This window comes from Cibotium barometz, chromosome 24, assembly GCF_041138505.1.
Source record: "Cibotium barometz isolate CiBa-2024 chromosome 24, ASM4113850v1, whole genome shotgun sequence".
In the NCBI taxonomy this organism is placed as follows: Eukaryota; Viridiplantae; Streptophyta; class Polypodiopsida; order Cyatheales; family Cibotiaceae; genus Cibotium; species Cibotium barometz.
In genome coordinates, this window is record NC_141069.1 from 32,244,352 (window position 1) to 32,272,296 (window position 27,945).

General features: G+C 45.9%; 1 protein-coding gene across 1 annotated transcript in view; it reads right to left on the reverse strand.

Annotated features, from left to right (window-relative positions):
* Positions 1–15,519: 15,519 nt before the first annotated feature.
* Positions 15,520–27,945, reverse strand: part of LOC147625196 (synaptotagmin-2-like) — a 51,609-nt gene continuing 39,183 nt past the window's right edge. Inside the window, exon 12 of the mRNA XM_086818460.1 lies at positions 15,520–15,964. Within this exon, the coding sequence (XP_086674586.1) occupies positions 15,836–15,964 (129 nt within the window). The 3' untranslated portion in view covers positions 15,520–15,835. The remainder of the gene's footprint in view (positions 15,965–27,945) is intronic.

Consider the following 27,945-nt stretch of genomic DNA (forward strand, 5'->3'; position numbering starts at 1 on the left):
TTCAATTTTCTACTTTTAAGAGAAATTTTTAATGATGATAAACAATAGTGATCAATTCTTTGTCATAAGTACTATAGTTACGCTCAAGTTGTTTCAATTTTCTACTTTTAAGAGAAATTAGATGATTATCTTGCATAAGCACACATCACCAATACCATTTCCACTAGCATCATTACTATAAATAATGGTCTAAGGAAATCAGAATGTTAAAAGAGTGTTAAAATAGGTGCATGGGTTAGTGCACAATGACTTTTCTTGCATGTCAGTCCAATGAAAAAATTTACCCTTTTTTAACAATTCAGTCAAGTAACGCGCTTTGTAAGAAATTTTTTTCACAACCAATAAGAACATAAACCAAGAAAAGGTCTCAACTCATGAATGTCCTTTGGTCTAGGCCATGATCTAATGGTTTCGATCTTATTGGGATCTACACGAATTTCATCAACAAACACAATATGCCCAAGGTATTCAATTTCTTTTTGAAAGAAATCGCTCTTGTTTAGATTGGCATAAAGTTGATTCTCCTTTAAAATATTGAATACTATCTCTAAATGTTTTTCATGCTCATCTTTGTCTTTGCTAAAGACCAAGATGCCATAAAAAAAACAACCATGAAATTCTGGTGCTTCAAGAATATATGGTTTATCATGTGACTAAATGTAGCCGAACCATTAGTAAGTCCACAAGGCATTACTAAAAACTCATATAACCTATTTGTGTACAAAAGGCAGTCTTGTAGACATCTTCTTCGGCCATTCTAATGTGATGATAACTTGATTTAAGGTTAATTTTGAAAAACACCTTGCCTTCTCTTGATGTATCTAAGAGATCATCCACACGTGGGATAGGATATATATTCTTGATAGTCTTCTGATTTAAATCTTGGTAGTATATGCATATGTGAATCATTCCATTCTTCTTTTTGTGACAAGAAGAACAAGTGCTCCATATGGTGAATTACAAGGCCGCAGTTGGTTGCTTCTTCTTCTGTCTAGGAAATTAGATGTGATATGTCCTTTTTTTCTATACTTGTAGCATGTCACATTTCTAGGTACAAAATCTTGCTTCTTCTTTGCATCATCATCCTTTTTGTTATTATTGTTGTTAGCACCATGATTATTGTTGTTAGAAACAACACTTCTAGTATCATTGGTGTGCTTGTCAAACTTACGAAAATGAATTAACTTTTTAAATTTTTAAGCATGAGAATCTTGAGGTGGTTTGTTCTCCCTTGGAACTTCATCTTTTGCTGATAATTGTAAGCCAAACAGATTTCCATGAATAGAGAATGAGGTTGAAACATATTGATCTCTGCTTAGAGTAGGTTTTAATCCAGCAATAAATTTTCTCTTTTGGTTCTTTAATCTCACTCTTTCAATGGCTTGTAGGTGGATGAGAATTTGCTAAAACTTGTCCACATATACTTGCACAATCTCTTTGTCAGTTGGCGAAGCATGTCCCATTATTGACATGCTCTATATTGAGACATTGTTGCGAAGATTTGGCCTTGAAGACTGCAAGCCTGTTGCTATTCCAATGGAGACAGGTTTGAAGTTGTCTTCATGATGCTGGAGATCACTTTGATGTCACACTCTATCAGAGAGCTATTGGTTGCCTCATTTATGTATGCATTACGAGGCTGGACATTCAGTTTGCAATCTCACATGTGAGCAGGTTTATACATAGCCCAGGGTCTCAGCATTGGAAGGTAGTTAAATGCATCTTTCGCTACTTGAGTGGCACCATACATCTTGGGTTGTTTTATACCAAGGGGGGATCGTTGCCGCCAGATTTACATGCTTTTTCAAACTCAGATTGGGCTGGTTGCTATGACACAAGAGTGTCTCCACAAGTGGTTTTTGTTTCATGCTCGGTAGCTCATGCATATCTTGGTTGAGCAAGAAGCAACCTACTGTGGCCACTTCTAATTGTGAAGCTGAGTACAGGGCAGCTTTCACAGCTACGATTGAGTGTGTGTGGCTCAGACGACTTATGGTTGACTTGGGTGTTGGACAGGAGTTTGCCACCTCTATCTACACTGACAGTTAGAGCGCATTGGCAGTTGCGAGAAACCCAATTTTTCATGCTCGCACAAAGCACATTGAGGTGCATTATCACTATGTCAGGGAGAGACTCTCAGCAGGAGAGATCAGCTTGGCCTATGTGCTAACACAGGACAACCTCGCCGATCTTTTCACAAAGGCGCTTCCTCGTGAGAAGTTCAAAGCTTTCCGCCGCAAAGCTTTGGGCTTGCTCCCCTTTGTGGACTGATCTACTTCGGGCATGGCACTTCCCTATACATGAGTGCTAGCTCTCGTTCACACCATCACTCCCAGGGGAGATTTGTTGCCATATATATAGGCAGTGATGTGTGTGAACACAGGGCACTTTTTCCCTCTTTAGGAGGTTTTTTCCCCCGGCTTGTATTCTTGCTTCTTCTTCTCCAAGCTTTGTGTGCTTTCCTGCAACCCTAATTCCAACAGAATGTAAACTAATTTTCTTCAACTTTTGTTACTCTTTCTCTCAAAAGTCTCGTTAAATGGTACATCTAATGTCGAGTTCAGGTTCAACACTTCGATCTCGTTTCCTGCTAGAGATTAGTTCTTCCAATTTTATTATCTTGCTCTATCTTGGTTTAATTGAGCTTGAATAGATAGGAAGGTGGTTGTGGTTTGTCATGATGATGAGGAATGAAGAAGGAAAAATAAAATTATAAAAATTTGATAGTAAATATGATAAGCAAGAAAATACTATGTGTGGAATAATGCTTACGGCCTTGCTTCAAATTTGATGAAAGTCGTATGTTGTACCATTTTTTGTAGAGTAAGAATCAATAAGTTCGAGTGTAAAAAAGCCCATAAGTGGTTTTGTGAGCTTGATAGAACTCATGGAAGAAGCCTGAAATGTGGAGAACCTTGATGCTCAATTACTCTTGAAACCCTTGATTAAATCTCCTAAATAGCAAGCTTTAATTTGTGCAATTGTTAGCAAAAAACCTTTGAGTAAAGCTGACCATAAACTTTGCTTGGCCCAACTTTTTTTTTTTTAAGTCTTGAAGAATAAGTGGAAGCTTTGACCCTTCGGAAACTTTTAGCACATAAAGGAGAACTTTTATAGGCTTTAATATTAAACCTTATAGCTTTTAAAGAGCTTAGCCTAAAGCTAAGGCTTAGCTTTAAGCCTGGCTTAAAGCTATAGCTTATAGCTTTTAAAGAGCTTAGCTTTAAGCCTGGCTTATGAGCTATAGCTTATAGCTTTGTTTATTTATAACCAACAAGGTAAGGGAGTCGACCGTGCTGACGAGGGTAGCGTAAAAGAAACCAAGTTGGTAGCAGCACGAAACCATCCAAGAAGTATTTTTGAAGAAAAGCTTTGGAAGAAATCGCCCGTGTGCCGTTGATTTTGCTCGAATCCCAATTTTGATGCTTTAATAATTATGAGAAGAGGAAGATGAGGTTTACTCCTTGCTAATTGCATCAATGGTCTCTGACCTCTTTGACAAGTAATAAAAAGGTGGTTTTTAGCTTGAAGATGGTTTTTGAAGGTGGTGAGGAAGGCTTTACCCAATGATCCAAAACCTCTTTACTTTTGTTTTGTCCAAATGACCCCAAAATCATGTAATTTGACCTTTCCAATTCACGTGTGTCTTTGAGAGTGCCTTGTAGCCTCTTGGCTCTTCCCATGCAATTATTTCTTGATTTGTTGAGGCTTTAAAAGTCACTAAAATAGCTTCCCTGCTCCAAAAGCTCCTATAAAAAATTTGTTTTGAAATTTTCTCCAAATTTTTTCTCCTTGAGTGGTTCCCAAATCTCTAATACCACTGTTAGAACCTTTATGACACTTGGAGAAGAATTCTTTTTCTCAAGCACAAAAACTAGAGCAAACCATAGCCTTGAAGCAAATTAAAAGCATGAACCTTACGTAAATATATTTTCACCAAAGTAAATAAATATGAAAGCTTGAAATTAAGAGAGAGATCACTATTCACACAAGATTGGGTTTAATCTCCTCTGGATAATTGTGGCCATTGTACCACCTATCCATATTTAAATGTATTAAAGCTTGCTTTCTTAAGACCAACTCCAAAAATGAAGCTTAAGATCTTTTGAGTCCTTGAGCGTACAAGCCCTTTGAAAAATATAGCAACCTCAAAATATCAAGTCTTGGGTCTACCAAAAGTATATATATATTGATTGGTATGTACAAAGGTTTGAAGCCTTAGCCTTTCACAAAAATATAAATGCCTAAATATATAATAGGTGTTTACATGTCTTCCAAGATATTTCATTGTAGTCCAACAAATGTTCCACCCTGTGAGACTAACAAATAGTTAGCTACTCAATCATCGCCTACATATAATATTAGTCAATACACAAAGCCAATTAAATACATTACTCCTGAGCATATCTTACTTTTGCAACTGATTAAACAAATTAATCTTGGAAAATATAATAAAAGGTACATCCCACATATAAAATATCCCCGATAAACATACGTCACATATATGGAATTAAATAATGGCATCACCCACATTCCCATGTGTAAGTAATGATCGCATATGCGTCCCCACTTGACCATGGAGATTATGGCTAATAATCCCCCTAGAACTCCATGTAGAATCCTCTATAGTTTATGTGTATGTGCATTAGAAAGCCGACAATAATGTAGACAGGTGGATTAGAAAGCCGACAATAATATAGACAGGTAGATTACAACAAAAATGAGAATCTTATTAAGAAGAAAAACTTTTGCTTCGAAGTTTAACTTGTAACTACTAGAAAGAACCCTGGCCCCACCCCGTGGTGGGTTACCCAACGAAAACAGTTGCCCTGATCTCTAAGTATTCTAGAGTCGGTTGCCCCAAGAGAACACGTCTCTTGGTTAATAAAGAAAACAATTTAAAAATAGATCTCCATTTTCATTTCTAGAAATCCATGTAACCAAAAATTACATACATAAGATTCTACATTTATCTCTCTAATATATGACTAGATGTATCAGACAATCTATTCAACTACAATTGCAAATTCACTATTTAGGGTTAGGCAGTTACATGGCAGGGAGTAGATTGACCAAAAATTATAGTCATCAGAGGATGTTCACGACCACTTTCTCTCTGAGGTTGATCATAGACAAATGTTCAAGGTGCCTCATCTCCATTACTTAACCACTCACGTCTCACTTTAAGATTACTTGTACCATTTATATCGTCATCTCTTATACCATGTCCACCTAATTGAAACAGTGCATCATGTAGGCTACTATTGGAGCCACCACCAAAAGATCACTGCCATTCTTTGATCACACTATTATATCCAAATACCATATGATAAGGGAAGAAACACTAGCCCCTTTCAAGCCGCATTAAAGATCACCACTCCAATGGTCTAAGAAGGTACCAATACATTCAACGTTACTCTCCTTCATCCCCTTCAGTAGCATCTCCCACCACCCATCTCCATACTTGGTCTCTCGTCTACATGCTTTGATCGTTATAGTCAGAGAGCTCTCTTCCTTATGACTCGGCACAATAGAATACAAAAGGGGTTTATGGCTCAGGAATCCTTTATTGTCTTTGGCATGGGCCTCCCTGCCAATGTACTCACCTCTCTCCCTTATAATGATGTAGCATGCATCACTTGTGAAATCGACTTTGCAAGGGAAACAACACCTTTATTAACCTCAACTGAATCCAACAAAAGGGATGGCTAACTTGATGCACACAGATGCAAGTGAGTGAGAGAAAAAGATGGAGGCTAGAGAGAGTGATGGTCGTCTAGTTGATATATCAGGGTGGTGGAAAAGAGGGTGTTGCCTTTGACAATGTGGTAGGGTGTGGGGGAGGATCCAACTTTTAGAGGCTCCAGGGCATGCCCGCCCACCACCCCACTCCCATCAGTTCTTACAATTGTGATTCTATCTTGGACTTTCCTTCTCGATACAACCCTTTGGCATAACCATGACCACGTCAACACAGGGGAGGGGGGACAGAGAGACACACACAGAGAGAGAAGAGAGCTACCGAGTTAAGAGCCCAGTAGTTGAGAGGGAGAGAGAGGGAGGGAGGAGTTGGGACGCGGAGAGAGAGAGAACGAGCCTCGGGGAGGGCTGCGTGGATCTATGTGTGTGTGTGTGTGTGTGTGTGTGTGTGTGTGAGAGAGAGAGAGAGAGAGAGAGAGAGAGAGAGAGAGAAGAGAGCTACCGAGCTAAGAGCCCAGTAGTTGAGAGGGAGAGAGAGAGGGAGGAGTTGGGACGTGGAGAGAGAGAGAGAGAACAAGATACTCCCTGATCGACTATGGCCTAAGTCTTCTTCAAGCCATACAAGGCTTTGCATAACTTACACATAAAATCTAGGTGTGCATCACTCTCATAACTTGGTGGCTACATCATGTGTACTTCTTCCTGCAAACACCATGCAAGAAAGAATTATTTACATCCATTTAATGTAAAGACCAATCCTTGCTACATCCATAGCAATGAAAGATCTCACAATTGTCCTTCTCACCAATTCAAAATAGGGTATCTAACCCTCGTAGACTTGCGTACTACCAAGTGTCCTCAAAACAGCCATGGTTCTCCTTATACCAGGGAGTAGCAAGGACGACTGACAAAATGCCAAGCTCCTCATCAAGGTTCTACTCAAAGCCACTAGAGTTACCATCCACATATGAGTGACCTGCTAACAAATTAGGTGCAAAAGGTTTATCTACCTTTTCCTTCCCTTTACGTGATACATGTGTACCTATATTTGTCCTCAACGTACTTGACCATGGACTAACACTAGATCCATTGTGTTAGAGGACTCTCCAGGTCCACTAAGCACACCTGTGATTTTTGCTCTTCATGTGGGTAGCTTCATTACTTCTTACATATGCATCTTCCGCTACTTTAACTAGTGCATATTAACTACTAATCTCATCAAAGGCAATATCTTGCATCTCACAAGTGATAAGGCTATAACATCTATAACCTTTCTACTCCAAAGCATAACCAATAAAGATTCCTTTCTCTACCTTTAGATCCAACTTTATTCTCACATACGCATATGCAATACATCCAAACACTTTATTCTCATATACACATATGCAATACATCCAAACACTTTCAAGTGAGACATATCTAGTTTTATAGTTGTGAACTTCTATTCAAGTGTTATACAATGGGGGTCTTGTTCATAATATAAATAGTGGTTTACTATACTACTTCAACCCAAAAATAATATGCCATATTCTTTGTAGACATCAAGGCATGTGCCACTTCTCCAATGTGCCTATTTTTCCCTTCTACAACACCATTTTGTTAGCAGAGTGTATAGGTGCATTATAAACTATCTCTTAATTTCTTGCTTTCTTAAGAAATCATTGAACTTATTGGAGAAATACTCTCCCCCACCATCTAATCTCAAGTGTTTTATTTGTGTACCTTTTTCCTTATCGACCAAGGCTTTAAATCTCTAAAAGTGAGCAAACATCTCACTTTTCTCCTTCATGAAAGTCTTATTCAGTCCCCATACATCCGAATGTATAGCATCAATTGGCCTTGTTCTAACATGCTTTTCATGTAAGAAAGTATGTTTAGCTTGCTTACAAAGCTAGCATGCTTCACATACTTTATGCATACCATCAACCTTAAACTTTGGCAAACCTCCTGCAGAGCAAGGGAGTTTCTTGTGATATTCTACCATTTTTAGGTAGGCCATTTGTGTGATTCCCTTTTTGTTTTGTCTTTGTCTTTTTTCTTTTTCTTTTTGTTTTTTGTTGTTGTTTTTTTTCCTTTTTTTTTGTTACCACCTTGCGAGCATACGTCTTCCTCTTGAAAGAGGAAGCGATACTCCTCTAGTTTTTGTATTTTGGTTGCTTTTTTAGGTTTGACATTATAAGGTTCAATCACAATCAATGATGCTATATGGCACTCAACAATTCTAAGCATACTCTCATGAGAGCTTGCTTTTTGCGTTTTTCGTATGTCATGCGATCATGATTATCAATTCAGGTGGTTGGGCAGGTTCTAGTTTCTTGACTGGCCTATGAGGTGCACTCAGTGAGGAGTCAAAACTTGTTTTGTCCTCACTAAGTGACGTACTAGAACTTGATTTATCTTCTAACTTTGTTTGGATCACCAGGTTTTCATTATGTTTGCCCATACAATGAGCGAACTTTCTTTCAGGGTTTTATATCATGTGTCACACATGTGGGTTTTGTTGGTTTGAAGGGTAGCCCTTGAGGTAGATACTTCTGCATCATTTGTAGTTTTTGGCTCTTTTGGGGTCACGTCCATAGACTCCTTTCTTGTGTCCTTTATTTGAACCTTGGTTTCTACAATTTGTTGGCCCTTTTGGGGTCACGTCCTTCATAGACTCCTTTCTTGTGCCCTTTATTTGAACCTTGGTTTCTACAATTTGTTGGCCCTTGTTTTTCTTGGTTTTAGAAAGTTTTGTTTCATCTTTTGATTTCTGTTTCAAAAGATGCTCTTCTACCCATTTCAAAGTGTGTTCCTTTGCATTCTTTTTTACTATTTCTCGTGCCTTTTCTTGCAAGCGTGTAAGCACATCAAGTATCATGGAAAATTTTCCATTTTGCACACTCAATATGTTAAGAGATGTATTCAGCAAGAGGTTGCATTGAAGCAACACGCCTTGGGCAATCTTGGAATATGTTATCGATGCCATATCGTTCACAGATGGGTTGCAAAGTGTCAATGATTCTGGCATGGAGGAAGTATTTCAAACTATGTAATTTGCCACTTTGCATAGTCCACGATAATAGAAACACTGAAGTGGTGTTTGCTTAACTGCTTCTTGAGTAGTTTCTACCCTTTGAACTGTGTTTGTTTGGGACATGGGAGGCTGCGTTTTTTGAGGTAATTGTAGGTGAATAGAAACATTGGGGTGTGTCGTGACCAAAGCTTTTGCAATGTATGTAGTACAGAAAGATAAGCCTGGGGTATGCACATTGGGGATTGGGATGGACGTAGTGATGGGGGCAATGGACACAAGGTATTTGAGAGGCATTAAGGATGCTTGGTTTTGAGGGAGCTCATCCTCTCTTGGAGAGTTTGGTTCAACGCTTTTAAGCAAGGCTGTGTAGAATTCAGAGAATGACAATTCTGAGAGAAAATTTTCTTTAGTCAATGCTTCACTTGGTTTAGATGAGGAATTTCTCATATCAATATCATCCTCCATTATGTTATATAAACGTATTGCTTCTTTACAACATTGATCGAATGTTTCCGGATTCGATACAATGATCAAGTTATGTAAAATATTTTTCTTTATGCCCATCATGAAACATCTCTTCAATTGAGCATTGTTTAGTTTCTCCCATGGCTCACATTATGAGTCTAGGATTTTTATCCAAAGGATAAAAACTTTAATGGTTTCACTTTGGTTTCACTCAATCAAATAGAGTTCTCTTGTTGCACTCCATTGATCACCTTGTCTTGAAAAGCCGTGGATAAAGGCTATTTTCAGGGTCTTGAAATTTGTGTTAATCGCACAGGCATCAATGTGATGAACCATCAACTAGCCTTTCCCACTAATAAGCAAAGTATCAACACATGTACCTTGGTGGAGTAGTTTGGATTTCCAAAGGCTTCACATGTCTGTTCAAACACTTGCATGAATTGAATAGGAGCAGTCGTTCCATCGTATTTGCCTATGATTTTGAAAATTTATACGGCCGTGTTTTTGTATGTCACCGAGACCCCGTATGGGTGCTAATGTGGTTAGGACCTCATTTAGTCCTTGGAAAACCCCCCTTCCTAGATTGGTCAAAATGTCCAAGGTTTGGGTGCTAATGTGGTCAAGACCTCATTTAGTCCTTGGGCAACCCCCCTTCCTATATTAGTCAATATGTCCAAGGTTTGGGCAATTCGGGGTTGCAAAGGGTTGGTACCTCGCATCTAAAGGTTTAGGTCTTGTGGTGGTGCTAGGCAAGGGACCAAATCCTGGAGAGATTGACGTGACAGTAGGCCCCCCTGTTTCACGCCGTGAAAGTCAGGCCGTGAAATGGGTATTTCACTAAATTAGTTTCCCCCCATGAACTGTTTTCATGCCGTGAAAGTCAGGTCATGAAATGCATCTCACACCGTGAAACAGAGGGTTTCATGAAAACATGAAATGAGCATTTCGCGATTTTCTTACGCGGACTTGTTTCTCATGCCGTGAAAGTCACGGTTTCACAAAAAACATAAAATGGGTATTTAACAGATTTTGTTTTTTGTTTTGCGCACAGACCTGTTTCAAGAACGTGAAAGTCAGGGTCTCACGAAAATGTGAAATGGGTATTTCATAGATTTGTTTTTTGAGTCTAGAGGGAAATTCGAGCTTCCATGTGTTGTGGAGAGAATATTTTTTAAATTTTGAATTGGAGAGATATGGGCATTTTTTGCCAAAAAGGTAAGTGGGAATAAAAAAGAACACTTTTATGACACCCCCTTACACCTTTCATAAATAACTCCCAAAATGGACAAATTGACAACTCATTGGCATCTTTTCATTCAATGCTCATTAGCCTTAATGAGTTATGGGAAAAAAGTGATTAAGAATTAATCAAAGATTAATCCATCCACTAATCTTTCCCTTTTTTGGACTAATTAAGAGCTCTAATTAACCAATTAATTCACACCATTGAGAGCACATCATTGGATAGGACATGAAATTGCTAAATAAGCTATATGCGCATCAACTAGTGTGTAAATTAGTCTATAATTAGAGCTTAAACTCTTATCTTTATGCAAAAATAAGAAAAAGAGAGCAAAATTCCTCCAATTGATAAATAAATTGATATGATTAGGTGTTTTGACGCATCTAAATGCTCTCAAAACACTCAAAAACACTAATTTCGATCTCTTACATGATCGATTTTGATCCCAAAAAACACATTTTCTAGTTTCTCTTTTGAGAATTTTTTTAAATGATTAAGCTACCCCTAATACTTGCTAAGAATCTAATGCATACAAATCAAACAAAAATACACAAATCAAGCAAAAAAATTAATAATTCTAGATCTATTTTTAATTCTAAAGAGAGATAAAAATCATAAAATTGCAATCCATTTCATTGTTTGATGCAAAGAATGCAAAATAAACCTAACACGCTCTATGCTAACACTAAAAACTAGATTAAAACTAACAAAATAACACATTTAAGTAAAAAATCATTCTTTCAATAAAAAAGAGAGCAATTTCTCACAAAATCACACATAAATCTTCATATTAACCACATATTTTTCGTGGGAAACTACTAGTCAAGACAATGGGCAATGGGAATGCATAGATTAGAGAGTAAACAATGGAAAAATCCAAGGGATGGCTCCCTCGTAGCGGTGCCAAAAATGTTATGACTCACCCAAATCCCCTCCTCAAATACATCTAACAAGAACATTACTTGGTGAACCACAACTGTCATGGGAAATTTTTCATTTGGCAGAGCTTGTAACCCTTGAGGTCTCCAAGCTTCACAACTCCTTGAGAAGAAATTCCACCTCGCCTTCAATGATGAGCGTTATCACACCGTCGCATTGCACTACGTGTACTCACCTCCTCCTTTCACCTCACTTCACTCACACACACTCACTAGCATGGATTAGAGAGAGATTAACAAGAGCAAGAATCTATTTCACAATGGGAGAGTTCTTTGTATTATGAGAGATATTCACTTATATACATGGCCATAAGTGTTCACACTCACTTAAACAGTGTGAACACCGCCACATTGCACTACGTGTACTTGTTCCTCCTCTCACCTCACTTCACTCACACACACTCACTAGCATGGATTAGAGAGAGATTAGCAAGAGCAAGATTCTATTGCACAATGGGAGTGTTTTTTGTATTATGAGAGATATTCAATTATATACATGACCATAAGTGTTCACACTCACTTAAACTCTGGCCAGTTGGGCACTTTAGGCTCATAAGAGGCCTAATGCTATTACAACGACTACTCTCATAATATATCCATGAATTAAATCACTTGGGACTTCATTCTAACTTGCTACCACACTCTCTTGAAGAAGCGAAAATCGCCATAAGTATTCCGTCGGACCATTACAAGCGCTCGTTCAAGTTGTAGATTTGGACACTATTTCTTTATATCTTGGATGTATGACCTTTTGGTGTATCTACCTTGACTCGTTGATGTAAGATAATGGCAGTAGCTCTTGTTAACCCTAGAAATGGATTAACAGACTAGTACCAGTGGGGGACTATTTTTAAGTTTAAGATGACCTAGTGTGAAAACTAGTCACTTGTTTATAAATCAATTTTAACAATAAGCAATACACATTCATTCTCTTGAAATATAGAATACTTCTGAGCTCATCTCTTCTCAACTCTTGCTTGCATGTATGCTATTGAATTTTTCTTCATTAATGGATGCAGGTTAGATAGCTTTGTTGGTAAGTTTCCCTCTTCCATTAGCTTCTTCTCTATCCAGCTTTTATGAGAGAGAACCACTATAAAGGCTATCTTTGCTTGCCTCCATCTAGGCATAGAGAGCTCTTCCTTACTCCTCTCATCAATAAAGGAGCAATTTGTTGTGACAAACCATCTCTCAGGTTGGGAGACATGAGCCCGCAATCCCGTGGGTGGGAAAAAAGACGTGAATGTGAGTCAACACACATGAGCTTGGAGATGTGAACCATGAGCATGGAGATATGAGCTTTGCATATGGATATGTGAGTGCCATGAGTCAATAGACATGAGACTAGTGGTAGGTAACCCTAATATTTTACCAAGCAATTAATTGCCTTGAAGACTTGTAAGGACGTACCTACTCATGTCCTTTAAGGTTTTTCTTCTCATACAATCTATACCAGTTATAATGTTGAGGAGGAGGATGTCTTTACGACAATGTGCAAAACATCGAGTGACCATTACCTGATTTCCACGATACCTTTGGCACCACACATATATGTTTTAGCCCAGCTTGGGTGATCTTTCGCATGATTGATCAGTACATTTGTTGTATGTCATCTCACAACATTGTTGTACCTTGGTCTCGTCTCAGTGTTTGTGGACGACAGATATTATAGCTGAGAAGAGCTTCTTGACAAGACTTTTTTGATCAAGGAATTTTGGATCTCCTTGATAGGGCATGTACATCGGGATGGGTAGACACAAAGGGTGGAACAGGTGGTGCAAACTCCTCAATATATACGATTGAGAACTTCATTGTGTTGAGATTTACTCTCTTATGAGAAGTAATATGATACTATTTTGGATAGTATTTGATATTTCCTATGATTATTATTATCCTATGATTGTCTATGGATCCTTTGATTGGAATGATGAACTCCTGCTACTCTTCATAACATTCCTGTGTAGGACTTAGCTGTGGTAGTAATACTCAAAAATTGGCTAGCCATTTTTTTTTGTAATTCATGCCAATGAGTAGCTACAAGCATAGTGCCATTTGGGGCCTGACATGGTTTGTCATTTTAGAGTGCTATGCACTTTTGGTAGCCCCAAGATTGACGGAGAGGATGGTTGGGAATGTGTTACTGGGCCGATTGACGTGATGTCTAACTTGAAAGTGTCCAACATTCAAGTAGGAGTTCGATTGTATAAAGACCAAGCCTAGGAAGAATTAATCACTCTAGCTTTGGCTTATACGTTTTAAAGAGATCTTAAAGTATCATGGTGGTATGGGACACTAGGATTTGTTGCATGTAGGGTTTCTTGATGCAAGGCAAGAATCACTAATCTTTGAATCAATTACAAGGAAGACGGAAGAAATACATTTAAGGATTATTGATGATTAGACTGCTATTGCTTGTTGATTGCAATTGGATCTATGATTGATGAAACGATTTCTTCACTAGTATGGAAAAGCTATTATGTTCTGCTAGTTTTGAATGGTGATGGGGAGAAACCGATAGGCACAACAATTCGGTTAGCCAATGGATCTAGTCGCACACCTATATCATCTATTTTCCAAATATCCTTTCTTAGAATATGTATCATTGATGTTGAGATCAATTAATTTCTTGGGTTGATTTATTCTTCCAAGGGGACACCATTTGTGTGCTGGATGTTATCGGCAATTTTATTATATCTTGGCAAAACACTCGGGAGTCCTCAAATTGGTGATTGATGGATCTATAAAACTCATATGGGACATATCTTGGTGGTATGGACACTAGGATAAACCACATGTGTGATTTTATTGGTCTTAAAGGCAAATATTTTAGCACCCTCTAATGTGGCAAATGTACAGGAATGTGTGGTAATGTGATACTAGTTTAGTGGAGGATTATACTAGTTTTACTTATCCTAGTTGAGACCATGATGCAATTTCACATCACGGTTACCTTTACATTCTGACCGAGAAAGGAACCCAAAGTTTTTTTGGGACACTTCAAAAATCAGTGTTTGAGTTAGTTTAGTGTTTGATTGAGCTGAGTTAATGCATTTGGACACTATGAGACCATTGGGCTGGTCGGAATTGCTTATGACTTACATTGGACACATGACTCCTAGTGATAGCTAGATTATGTTTAGTATGGGTTTTGGTAGCTCGGATTTCCCAAGGACTTTAGAACTTGAAGCCATATATCTAGGAGCAACTAAGCTTGGTTAAGGGCCATCCATGATTTGGTATTATTCGTTGCATGGATGTTCATCAACAAATATTGACTCGCACTAGAGGTCTTCATTAGTAGTGTTCTAGTTTGAACACAGACCTAACATGTTTTTCAATCTACGTTGATAGGAAGCATTCGCTGCAATCAGGTTTTTCGAGGGAATTGCCGCAATCAGGTTTTTCGAGGGAATGCTTGTGTATTTGAGAGAACACAAAAGTTCTAAGGTGCGATGGATTGCCCAATCTTGGTGTTGATAGGTGATATGATTAGTTAACACAATTGTCTTCACGGTTTTAGGTTATTTGATTCCATGGGAGTAGGAGATTGAGAGGTTGTTGGGTTCCTCAAAACCTTGATTTGATTTTGATTTTGTGTTTTGATCCATTCAGATAGTCTTGTAGGAACGGTGGCTTGTGATTAAGATGGTTCCTATGTAAGTAACCATGTGCAAAGATTAGAAGTGTGAACCTGATTTTGGAGTCAATTGCCTAATGTGGCTAGACTTTCGCAAATTCATTTCCAAACATGGAAATGTCTAAGGTGGTGAAGTATGTTACATACTTGATGCTAACCACATGGTTAGTCGGGCCTAATCTAAAATTAGGGAACCCTGAGGATAAATGCAGCAGGCTGTGATGCATTGCAGTGGAGCTCTCTCCATCTGAACATTACCTCACTTTGGAAAATTTGCACATCACACAAATGGCTCATTCGTGTTTTGATGTTTGGTGATGCAATGGCCTCACATACATCTTTGAAAGCCATTAAGGTTAAATAAAACTACCTTCAAGAATCATTTCTTCATCTACACTAAAAAACCCAAGGCACATGATTGAATGCTTATTCAAAGAGTTTCCTTCAAGCCATTAAGGTTAAATAAAACTACCTTCAAGACTCATTTCTTCATCTACACTAAAAAACCCAAGGCACATGATTATTCAAAGAGTTTCCTTTAGATTGCTCGATCTTACTGGTTGCATAACCCATTAGTGCCCTTTACAAGCCATAACTACAGTCAAATTACATGATTAGATCGTGGATGATAGAAAAGGATAGAATGGTCCTTACCAGTTAAAATGTACAAAGAAAACTTATACCCAGGCACATGGACAGTGGGTGTTTTACGAGCTGCAATGCAGCAGCTTCAAATTGTGTAGTCTGGGATACAGGAGTTTCTTTAGCAAAACAATAATACAAGCCCCAACACAGCAAGCTTCATGGAAGCCATACAGCTGGAACAACTGAGAACATCAGCCTGTCAACCACTGCAACTCTACGCGCACTTTCCCATTCTTCGAGTCGATCAGCTGATAATCCTGGTTTATACGCTTATTAGATACAACATCTGCTAGGCTAATCTCCACATAGCCCAATGGTTCCTGCAGATAAACAAAACAAGGCAGTTAAATGATACAGTTAAAACTTCCAACCTGCTCTCCAGTACTGTCATCATCCCTAATTTGTAGGTCGGTTGGTGGATCTACGGTCAGGGTTTTTCCTAGCACTTTATACAAATGATCTTAGTCCCCTGACCCTGGTCTCACAACAGTGCACTCACATTAAGCATCAGTGCACAGGGCTTAGTAGCATGTGTTCATCCCAAGCTTGTCATGCAGGATTGTTTACATAATTAAGCGTTGTTAAAGTGGACCTGTACAAAATCGATCAATTGCATAGCTTCCACTGCCATATTTTACAAAGCAATACCTCCTTAGCTTCTTTGCTTGCACTCACCATCACCATGCATTGGATCCCTTGCGGCCCGACTTTCAGCGTGAGTTGAGTGTGTGTTTGCAGATGCAGCAAAGCATACAGTTTTCCAAGCACATGGAACATGTAACAAGGGGGAAGACCAAGTTATGATCATGCTTGAAGATCCCAAACTGATTAATAGAGTGTCACTCCCATAACTGGGAAGAAGCAGGCAAGAAAGAGTTCTTGTGACGATAGCAAGTAACTACTTTGGTGCTCCTACTTGGACTAAGGGACGAGAAGTTGCATATACCAAGCACTAAAAACTACTGCCGTTAACCGTATCTCATCCTGAGCTACCCGACTGTTGAGGCCCGCCTTCGTCCTCTTCTGTGTGCCCTCCTCTGCCCGCCTGCACCCCCTCTGCTGCACCTTCTTCCCCCTGCCCACCTCTTCTTCCTGCTGCTCTACCTTGGCCTGCTGCCCGGCATTGGTATTGGGCCTTCCCCCTCCCTTTCCTGTTTAGCCTCAGCATCGGAAAGTTATTCCTTGTGTTCAATTCGGACTTTCTCGCTCAGATTACCATGTTTAGCCCCCACCCAACCACCCAACCACCCCCCCCCCCCCCCCCCCCCCCCCAGCCGGGCGAACCATTAATTTTACAGAAGCCAAGCTCGCAACCCTCTTTGCAGAGACTGAAAAAGATGTCAAAATGACCCTCATTGCCAAAATTTTCCGGGTCACATCCATCCCGTCTCCAGGCCCGTGATTAGGTACTTCCAGTGTTGCCCCCTGATTTCGCACTCCGCTTAAATGGTGTAAGGTTGCTTGGGAGAGAGCCTCAGAGGCTTCTTCCAAGTGGACTTTGATGCTGAGGTAGCAGCCTCAGAGGTGTTGGAAGGGCAGCCCATTCCCATTGGGCCGGAGAAAAACGTTTTTCCTACCAGTATTTCGACCCAGTTGACAAAGACTGGAACCGTTTTCCTCTTACACTCAGATTCGCAAGTCTTCCGCACACGTATTGGCCAATGCTGGAGGCCATTGGGTCAGCTTTTGGGATGGTCCTACAGGTGCCCCCTATCCCTGCCTTGCTGACCTCTGCTGCTTGGTAGTCACTGCGTCAGCAGACGCTGTTCTCAGGGTTATGGTGCTTGCCCGTGAAAATGAGCTTTTTGAGGACTTCGTGTTGCTTCCGGGACCTAACGGTCTGTATGGAGATTGCAGGTAGGCCTGACCAATGCCAAGTTTATCACCAGTAGGGGCACTTTGCTAGGGATTGTCCTATAGCTAGGCACACCTCAGGCGACATAGCCTAAGGCTGTCTCAGCTGCCAGGAGTGGCGAGTCGTCTCTTATGGCTACCCTCGTGGTGAGAATGCTAGGACACAAGCTCTTGATCACCCACACACAATGTATTGCAAAATGATGATGTATTGGGTCAAAGTGATGAAGCGCTGAGTCATCTTTGCAAAAGGATGATGCATCAAGCTTGTTGAGTCCTCCCTGTTGGAGGTTGGACAGTACGCAAGATGTACATGGCATGGGGCGTTACGTCCCGACAAGCCTAGGGTTAGGACTAGGGACATGTGCTAACCCAAGATTAGGGTTACGGTTGACCCAAGACTAGGGTTAAGGCTTAGCTAAGGCATGGGGACCTCGAGGGTTCACACGTGGGCTAAGGGCGCTAGCAAAAAGAGGTCTAGATTGGCAGTAAGCAATTGGATCTTTGTTAGCAGGTTCTACAAGAGTCTTACACTAGCTTAGGTAAGAGGCAGTAGATGAGTAGATGCTGTGGACGGATGTCCAGATCTGAGGATTCGCTTACATAGGCTTGTCTCCTTATGCATTCACAAGGAAGGTTCACAAGCCCCAGCTAATCCTTAGCCCTAATCCTAGGTTAACCCTAACCCTAACCCTGGGTTAGTACATGTCCCTAATCCTAACCCTAGCCCTGTCAAGACATAACATGGGGGATCATGAAGACGCACACCAAGACATGTCGCCCTCTCAAGCACACCAAGACATGTCGCCCTCTCAAGAGGCTTTGCAGGATGTACAACATGATGTATCTGATCACGATGCCTTGCAAGGTGCCCATGTATTGCGCATGTATGCAGAGACTGTGCAGGGTGACTTCCCCCTCCTTCAGCATTATGAGAGGCAGACAAAGACACCAGCTTAGCATTTGCTTAGGTTCGTGGTCAAAACCACATCTTTACCATGAGGATTGTCTCATGAAATGTGCAAGGCCTCCGAGGGCTTCTTGCCCGCAATAGGAAGCGCCTCATGAAGGACTAACTCCATCCTCTTGTTACAGGTGGAACTATGGATGTGCTTTTGTTGGAGCACAAATTGGATAGGCACCAATGTGGCAAAACTGGTAAGATCTTTTCTGGCTACACTTATTGGTCTTGGGCAGATGGGAATAGAGGGGGGGTGTATGCATTTCTGCTGCAACGTCATTTATGCCTCAGGTTATTGGATACGGTGTTATCATAACTGCTAGGGCACAGTGGATTATGGTCATGCATGAGGGTTAGAAATTGGGCATCTTGAATTTTATGCACCTAATGCGAGATCTGTGAGGGTGGCTTTTGGGACACCATCACAAACCTCCTCCCCCGGACACATCATTAGATAGTCGGAGGGGATTTCAACATGGTTGAGCAGTCCTCTGACAAAAAGGGTGGCCAAGAGGGTAGAACACACACCTTGGAGGAAGCCTCATGGGAAAGATTCACGCTCTCCTTCTATGGCAAATCTGCTAGATAGAAGGATGACTTCCAAAGGAGGCCAATTGGCATAACCCTAGAAGCGGGGATAGATGTATCTTGGCATAGGCTTTATGTGGATGATTAGAGCCTAGCTAGGGGAGGCACCATTAATATCATGCCTAGCACCACAATATCAGATCGTTGCCAAGTTGTTTTGTGCCTTAGGGAATTGGGGACTCAGATGGCATCCCCTCGTGTCTGTATCTCTTTATTTGGATGCAGAGATTTCACAGAAAGATTTGGAGGTCATGTGACGATCTTGACCCTCAACAGAGGGTTGCTTTGGTCCTAGAGAGGACCAGCCAGTATTATCATAGTGTTGCTTCGGCTGAGAAACATGAAGCCTTGGACAAGGAGAGAGCTATAAGGCGTAGGATTGTTGCACTTCAGAGGGAACACGAGAAGCATCCATAGTCTCCTTGGATCCCAAACCTATTGTCTACAATCAAAATAGAACTACACATGGCCATGGATAGGCGAGCTTTTTTTTTTCTTTTTTCTTTTTTTTTTTTGGGAAAAACGATCCTTCTATTAGTTAATGAGAAAACGCCATATGGCTACAAAGCTCACCTCGCAAGGAGGGATAAAAAACACAATGAACACCTGAGCTCCCCCCCGTGGCTGGCCGCTCTCTGGGGGGGGGCTACCTAGTAATACATGATGGAGGTGAGAAAAGCCAAACTGGCGGTCTATAGTGCCAAGTGACATCCTCGTCCCTCGCGGCGGTGAGGAAAGGACCAGGCTGCCAAGTGCGGAGGAAAGCCTTGCGGCGCCCTCTCATGCGATCCGAGTCGCCCTGAAGTTTCCCCCAGTGTCCTCTCAAGGTGTGAATGATGTCCACCCAGAGGGCCTGTATGACCTCCGCCGGAGGGGTCGCCTGGTGGTCAATGGCCTCCCTGCAACGGGCTCTCCATATGTGCCAAGCCGTCGTGCTGCTGATCATCTCCCATCTCTGCCCGACCCCCTCCTGAGAGGCTGCCGAAGAGAAGTCTGGTGTCGGAACCACCGCCATCGCCCTGTCAGAGACCTGGATGGTCACACTGCCAGGGACGTCCTCATATCCAAGTGCAGGGCTGCTGTCCGTGGCCCAAGCCACCGCACCCCACGTCACCAACATCTCACCTGGTGAGCCTGCAAAAACCATCCTGAGAGCGCGCTGCCAGACCTGCTGTGCCTGTGGGCAATCCCATAAGCAGTGCCGCTGTGACTCCTGTGCATGGCCGCACCGAGGGCAGGACGCTGGGTGTCTGCCAAAAGCTAGCCAAGCCCCCACAGCCAATCCTCTATGCGCTGTGAGCCAGAGAAAAAGCGTCACCTTCCGGGGCCGGAAACTGGCCCAAAGGCGCTGCCAGAAGTCCCTAAGAAAGGCAGGAGAGAGCCCCTGTCACCGCCAATGCTCGGCCGCTGCCGAGGTGCTCGCTATCCTGTGTCTCTGAATCCGCCGCCCCAGCCTCGCTGTGTACTGAAAGAAGGGGATGGCAGGGCTGGTAGGGGCCGAGTAGGGATCTCGCCAAAACCACTCACCTGGATCCCACTGGAGGCGAATAAGAGGCCTGCTGTCCCACGCCCATAATCTCCAAGAGCAGTCCTCCCCTATCGAGGCCGGTGAGGGGTCTACATACCACTGCCTCTGATGAAAGCCGACCACCCGTACCCTCTGAAGAATACAACCCTGGAGCCCATCCAAATCCAGTCGTGTCCTCTGGAGCTGGCCACCCTCTCCCACCTCGAAAGTGAGTGGGGAGACGCTCTCCGCTGTGCCGCAGACCGCTAGAAGGATCTCATGCCGAGTAAAGACACCCATCCACTGTGGAGGTGGAGGGTCCTGTACTGGGGTCCGCCACTCCCGGGGGATGGCCGCCTCAATGTCCTGTCTCATCAACTCTCTGCCCCTCATCCCACTGAGCCTCCTCTCCTGAACCTCTGGAGGCAACTGCTGAAAACATATCCAGTCGTCTAGGGACTGGGCCGGGCCGGAGCTCAACGGGCCCCACGACACGTGAGACCGCGAGCCAACCATATGGCCACTGGGAAGTCGAATCAAGGGGTTCCAGATCAATGGCTGCCGCAAGCGTTCCTCATCGGTGCCCGGGGGAGTCTGGAAAAGGGACGGCCTCAGATGCGCCCAGGCCCTCAGAAGGCTGGCTGCAAAACGCTCCTCGAAGCCAAGGCCCACTCCTCTGGATCGCTGCTCCGTAAAGATCCACCTGATGCTGGGGGTCCAGGGGCCGCTAAGAGAAGGAGTGCGGCTGAGCATCCTGGAAACAAGAAACTCCTTCCACGGCTCAGCGCCTGGCAGGAGACCACGAACTACCAACTTGCCAAGCAGAGCACGACTTTGGCAAATAGGATCTACAATGCCCAGGCCGCCTCTCTCCCTCGGCTGAGTGATCACAGCCCATGCCACCTTGGCCCTGGCGGGTCGCCCGTCGCCTCCGGACCAAAGAAAGTTCCTGATTAGCCTCTGCACCTGGCCAATGCACGCCCGAGAGAAGGCCCAGCAAGAAGTGATGTACCACATGGTAGCGAGCAGAACCTGGTTGGCCACAACTACTCGGCCAGCCAGAGATAAACGAGCGGTACTCCAATACAGAAGCTTCTTCCGAATACTCAGAAGAAGGGGGGCTATCTGCTGCTCCGGAGATATATCAATGCCCACATAGCATCCCAAATAACGCACTGTAGTGCTGGGGGGCAGCCACTGAAAACCATCAACTGGCCTCCAAGTCGGGGGGGGCATAGAACTGACCCACAGCCCACACGACTTGTGCCAGTTGATCAAAGCGCCCGAAGCTCTGCAAAACCTGTCCATGGCTGAGGCGAAGCGGCGGAGGTTCTCCTCACCTCCCTGAAGATAGATAGCAGTGTCATCCGCAAACTCCGAGTCTAGGAGCTCCTCCGAGGTGCGGATGGGAAGCTGGAGGCCCCTCAAACCTGTATCCTGTGCCGTCAAGAAGGTGCTCATGGCCTCCGCCACAAAAAGAAAAAGAAAGGGCGCCAAGGGGCACCCCTGCCGCACCGAGCGCGAGAGCTGGAACCTCTCTCCGCACACGCCCTGTATCAGCACCTGGCTATGAGCCGAAGTGTAGAGTGCAGAGACCCCACGAATCCACTGAGGGGGGAAGCCCATCCTCTCCATAGTGCCTTCCAGAAAGGCCCAGTCCACCCGATCATATGCCTTCTCAAAGTCGAGAAGGAGCACCGCCAGATCCTCCTGTCGAAATCTAGCCAAAGCCGTAGCCTCCCAGAAAGAGAAAATGTTATCCAGAATGCTCCTATCCTGGATGAAGCCTGTCTGCGTGGAGTGGATGATGTCCGGAAGGTGAGGCTGAAGCCGCCTGCTGATCGCCTTAGCTAGGACCTTGTAGGCCGTGCCTAGCAGGGTGATCGGTCTCCACTGTCTAATCTCCAGTCTGTCTCCTCCCTCTTTGGGGATCAAGTGGATCAACCCCTCTGCCATGCTGTCCGGCATGACTCCCGTCTCCATAATCTCCTGGAGTGCCAATCTGAATCCCCTATGAAGGAGGCCCCAGTATCTCTGGAAGAAAGCCACTGAGAGACCGTCCTCTCCTGGGCATTTGCCCCGAGGTAATGCCTGCAGAGCCTCCTCCAGTTCCGTATCCGAGAAAGGGGAGAGAAGGGAGTGCTGCAAATGGACCGGCACAACCGGTCTCGTGAAGCTCCAGACCGCCTCCCTAGCCTCTCTCACCCTGTCGTCTGCTGGCTCAGCAGAGAGAAGATCCCTGTAAAAATCTGTGGCTATCGCCCGAACCCTGGGGGGATCCACCACAACCTGGCCATCAGCCTGGCGAAGCCGCCTGAGACCCTCTCGTCTGAATCGAGGCCCATTCGCCTCAAAGAAATCGCGAGTCACTCTGTCTCCAGCCTGAGTCCAAAAAGAAGCCCGAGCATGGAATCGAAACTCCACCCGCCTCTCCTCGATGGATCTGATCTCAGTGCGGGCTGTCTCCATCTGCTCTGAGATCCAGGGGCTCAGAGGATCTCTCTCCTGGAGTCTCTGAAGGGATGCTAGACTCCTCCGTAGGCTCCTCTCCTGCTCTCTGAAGGCCTCCAGACGGTCCAAGGCAGCCAGTCTGAGCATCCGACTGATCTCCTGCAAGCCACTGGCAAGATCACTGGCTGCCGATCCTCTCCTGAACTGCAGCTCCTGCCAGACCTGCTCAACTCTGATCGCGATCTCAGGCTCCTCTATGAGGCAATCTGGAATCCGGACGCTCTGGCCCCGCTCTCCTCTCGTAGGGTCCTCAATCTGGAGAAGCACTGGGAAGTGGTCTGAAAGCGAGGAGCCTGCAAGTATGCCCACGGTGCCACCTCTATCACAAGCCCACTCATCAATGTAGAACCTATCAATGCGAGAGAGGTTAACTCCTGTGGCCCGTCTATCCGAGCGCGAGAAAGAGAGACTCCCCTGCAACCTGCCAAACTCCGGGAGGGTCCACGGATCCTGGCCTCTCACCTGTAGCACAAGCTCCTCCCAGGCAGCGAGCTCTGGCCCATGAATGGTCTCCTGGCTGCCCCCCAGCCTGTCCTCTGCATCCTCCAGCATGTTGCAATCCCCTCCTAGGCACCAGTGGTCTGCCAAGGAGAGGGACTGCCTAATGGTGCTCCAGAACTCAGCTCTCCCGGATGCCCCGTTAGGGGCGTAGAAGTTGAGGAAGCCAATGCGATCTTCCCCAACCCGAAGGATGATCCACTGCGCGCGACCCTGAACCAGGGTGCCAGAGTCCACAACCTCGGAAAGAAGCTGCTCGCTGACTGAAATGCATACTCCGCCCTGATTCCCCTGGGGACCATATGCCGGGGACCAAAAAGTGTGACTCCTGCCTGGCAAGATCTTCCCGCCGCAGGTGCGGGTACGCCCGGCAGAAAGGTGGTGCTCCTGGATGAAGAGGATATCTATGGGCCCTCCAACGAGAGCCCTCTGGATCTCCTGGCGAAGTCTGCCCCGACCAATGTAGCAGCGACGTCCACCGAGACCCTGGATGTTCCATGAGAGGATCCTCATGGATAAGCTGTGGCAAGTGAAGCAGCCACCACTGGCTCACCCCTCTCAGCCGGTCCGGATGATCTGCCCTCCACTCTGTGAGTCTTGGGCGCCGGCTTGGAAGGAGAGTAGTCACTGTCTGTCCGGGTGCGGAGTCTCTCCAGAAAGAGGGTGACCTGAGTCTGTGTCCAGCTCCACTCCGCCTTCGCCCTGTCCAGAGCATAGGCGTGAGACCACTCCTCTGCATATAAATATCGAAAGGTAGGCTGCACCCTCGGGGCGGCATGGAGGAGAATCAATAGCACCGCCTCAACTGATGTGTGGACCGGATCCACCCGCCAATCTCCTATACCAAACAGGCTCATGCGGGCTGAGTGTAGTCGGGTCTGCAATAAGTCCGTGAGCCCCAAGTCACTGAAGTGGTGAGAAAACTCCAGTATCTGGTCACGAAGAACTTCCTCTACAGAGTTGCAGTCCCATGCTGTGTCTGGGGCAACGCTGAGAGGAAAGGAGAAGGCCACCATGCTGCTCACAGAACGAGAGGGATGGCACACCACGCAAACTCGCAAGGGCGCGACCAGTGTCTCGAATGGGCCAGCATCCAGCTGGAGGCACCTGAAAAAACTGTAATCCACTGGTAGCCCCATCACTCGTGGGGGCCCCCCAGGGGAGGCTGGAGAGAACTCTGTGGCGGGCGAAGCTAGGATCGCCATCTCCACCGGCCCGGAGAGGCGGTGAAACAGCCGCTGGACTGAACTCTGGCCTACCCCGCTGCGCTGCCCCGGGGCAGCGGGTGGTCTGGCGAAATATCTTGGAGAGGCCGAAGGGGGGATGGGGGCTCGCGGCGAGGAGGGGGGAGAGCGAGTGGAGGATGGAAAGGCATCTGCCAGAGGATAGGAGTCAGGGAGGGCCGCAGGGGGAGGAGGGAGGGGGGGGCGGGGGGGGGAGAGGGAGAGGGGGGGGAGGAAAGAGTGCTCTCCGGGTGGGGGGGAGGGGAACCGGGGGTCGCAGAGAGCGGCCGGGGATCCTCAGGAAACTGCTCCAAGGAGGGGGCGGGGCCCCCCGGGGGGGGAGGCGGGAGTGGTGTCTCCACGTGAGAGGCTCCACCATCGGCCTCAACAACGGGCACTGAGTCTGAATCCTCGTCCATCGGGGTGGGACCTGCAGGCCGCCTATCCCTGACTGGAGCATAAATGCGGGTAGGTGCCTGTACGCCAGCCGGAGTCGCCTGTCCACCAGCCTGTCCGCCAGCCTGTGCTGCCTGCTGGCGTCTGCGACGGTCCCTGCGGGCCGGGCGTTTCCGCCGGCGAACCTCCTGCCAGCCGCCAGTCTCCTGGGTCTACGCGGCGTTCTCCGCTGGAGCCTGCTCGTCCGATGGTGGTGCCTGCTGTGACGAGCCAGGGATGTCCGGTCTCGGAGGTGGATGGCCACCTCTCGGGTCTCCTGCAGTGGGTCCAGAGGCCGCATAGCGTGAAGGATGAACCCCCTTGCGGGGGCATGCGCGTGCGAGATGGCCCATCTCCCGACATATGAAACACTGGCCGGGGAGGCCCGAATACTCCACGCGCTGTATCAGATGTCCTCCAGAAAGACAAGGGAGGAGGATCGTCTTTGGGAGGGACTCTGGTGACGGAACCACAACACGAATGGCCGGGAGTCCTGCTGCCCGAGCAACCACTGAGGCCGCGGTCTGTGGCACCTCCACCACTTGCCCGAAAGCCCTGCCTATGGACGGCAAGAGGGGCAAGTACTCCCTTCGGAGACCTGGAAAGCAGACGGTGATGGGGAATCCAGTCGCGCCTGCCAGTGGATCAGACGATGGGTCGAAACCGTGGGTCCATCGTGCAAAGAACGCCCGAGAGGAGCGTAGGGCAATGGGGCTCCGAGCCAGCACCCTCTGAGCTACTGGAGGGGACTCGAACTCCACCTGGTAGTAGCCGCGGCCTAAAAAATCCACGCTGACGATTCTTGCAGTCTCGCCAATGAGGCTACCCTGCAGTAGGTCGCGTAGCTCTCTCCGCATTGGGCGGCTACCCACCACCTTGCAAACCAAGGAAGAGCCTCCAAGGAAGAAACGGAGGACGCGAGAAGCTGCTGCTCTGCATCTGAGAAGTCTAATCGAAGACCTGTATCGGTCGGGGCTGACGGAGAGGCTGCCATGGAGTCCTCCTAAGGGAAAAGACCAGGTACTGGCTGAATCGAAGAGACGAACCCAAGAAAAAACCTCTCCACTACGCGGAAATCGCCGAAAAAAGGGGAACGGGGGGCTGAGGCGGGGAGAAGGGGAGAAGCAGGGACGGGGGGCAGAGAGGCCGACGACGCGAGGAGGGGGGGAAGAAAGGAAGGAGGCGGAAAACAGGGGGGGGAGGCGGAGGCAGGAGGGCGAGGGGGGGCTGCGCAGGGAAGGCAAAGGGGGGGGGAGAAGAGGGCGGCGCGGAAGAGGAAGGCGGGGGGCTGAGAAGGCTGGCGGCGCAGGCGGGGGGCTGAGGGGGGCAGGCGGGAAGAAAGCGGGGGAGGGGAGGGGCTGCAGGGACAGGCGGGGGGCTGGGAAGGCTGGCGGCGACAGCGATGGGGGAGGCGCAGGGGGCAGCAGGCTACGCGCTCGTCTTCCTATTCCAAGAACCCCATGGATAGGCGAGCTTAGTTTTTATTTCATGCTAATGAGGTGTAACCAATGGGGGACCCAGAACAAAAGACAATCACTTAAAATATGCAACAGAGAGTATGAAGTAGGAAGCCACAAGAAATAAATAGATAGCATACCTGAGCCGGAACGGCCCGGCCCCCGGTAGGAACTTCTTTAAAAAAAAATTCCGAGAAAAAAATCCTTCTATTAGTTGATGAAAAATAGCCATGATGGGCCACGAAGGGCTAGATACAACCTTGCCTCATGTACAAGGTGGGGATCAAATAATCAAAGGGTGGAGAAAGATGCACTTCCCCTCCGGCTGGCCACTCTGTGAGGAGAAGGCTATCTCATAGGGGGGGGGGGGGGGAACACACAGGTGGTCTGTAATGCCAAGTGAGATCACCTCCTCTATCGGTGAGAAAACGGTTAGGCCTCCAAAGCCTCAAGAAAGCTTCCACATGCAGTCAGAGCCTCTCGACCGTGGAGGGTATGGATGATGTCCAGCCAAATGCTCCTGATGGACACCGAAGGCAGAGTGTGGGTACCCTCTATGGCTTCACTGCATCTAGCTCACCATATGTGCCAAGCTGCAATACTACAGCAAATCTCCCATCTCTGACATGAGCCCGGTCTCCAGTGGTCCCTAGATGGGGCTGTGATTGGTACTCCCAAAATGCGGAGGTGAGAGACCTGAAGGGCAAGCCCCCCACCATCCTCCTCATAAGCCCTGACCATCTCAGCCTCTGTGGCCCAAGCGACGGTGCCCCAAGAAATGATCCAGGTCGAGGCCCTATCCATCGTGAAGATGCAGAGAATCCGCTACCAAACCTGCTGAGCCTTCAGGCAGTCCCAAAGGCAATGACGCTGAGACTCCTTAGGGTGGCCACACCTCGTGCAAGCTGCTGGTCGACCTCCGATGGCCAAACACGTGCCAACCGCCAAACTCCTATGTGATGTGAGCCAGAGAAAGAGAGTGATCTTTCGAGGCCAAAAACTGTCCCAGTGCCTCTTCCAAAACGTTGAGAGAGGCCCTATGAGACTGCCAATGTACTGCTACTGCCGGGGTGCCATCAATCTCTGGCATCTAAATCCTACGGCCTAGCCACGTTGTATATGCAAAAGAGGGGGCATCCAATGTCTCCTCTCGATCGGCAAGGTCAAGCTAAGTCCACTCTCTCGAGTCCCACTGGAGGTGGGTGAGAGGTCGGCTCTCCCATATCCATAGCCACCAAAATCTCTCCCTGGCCACCTTGGCAGGTGG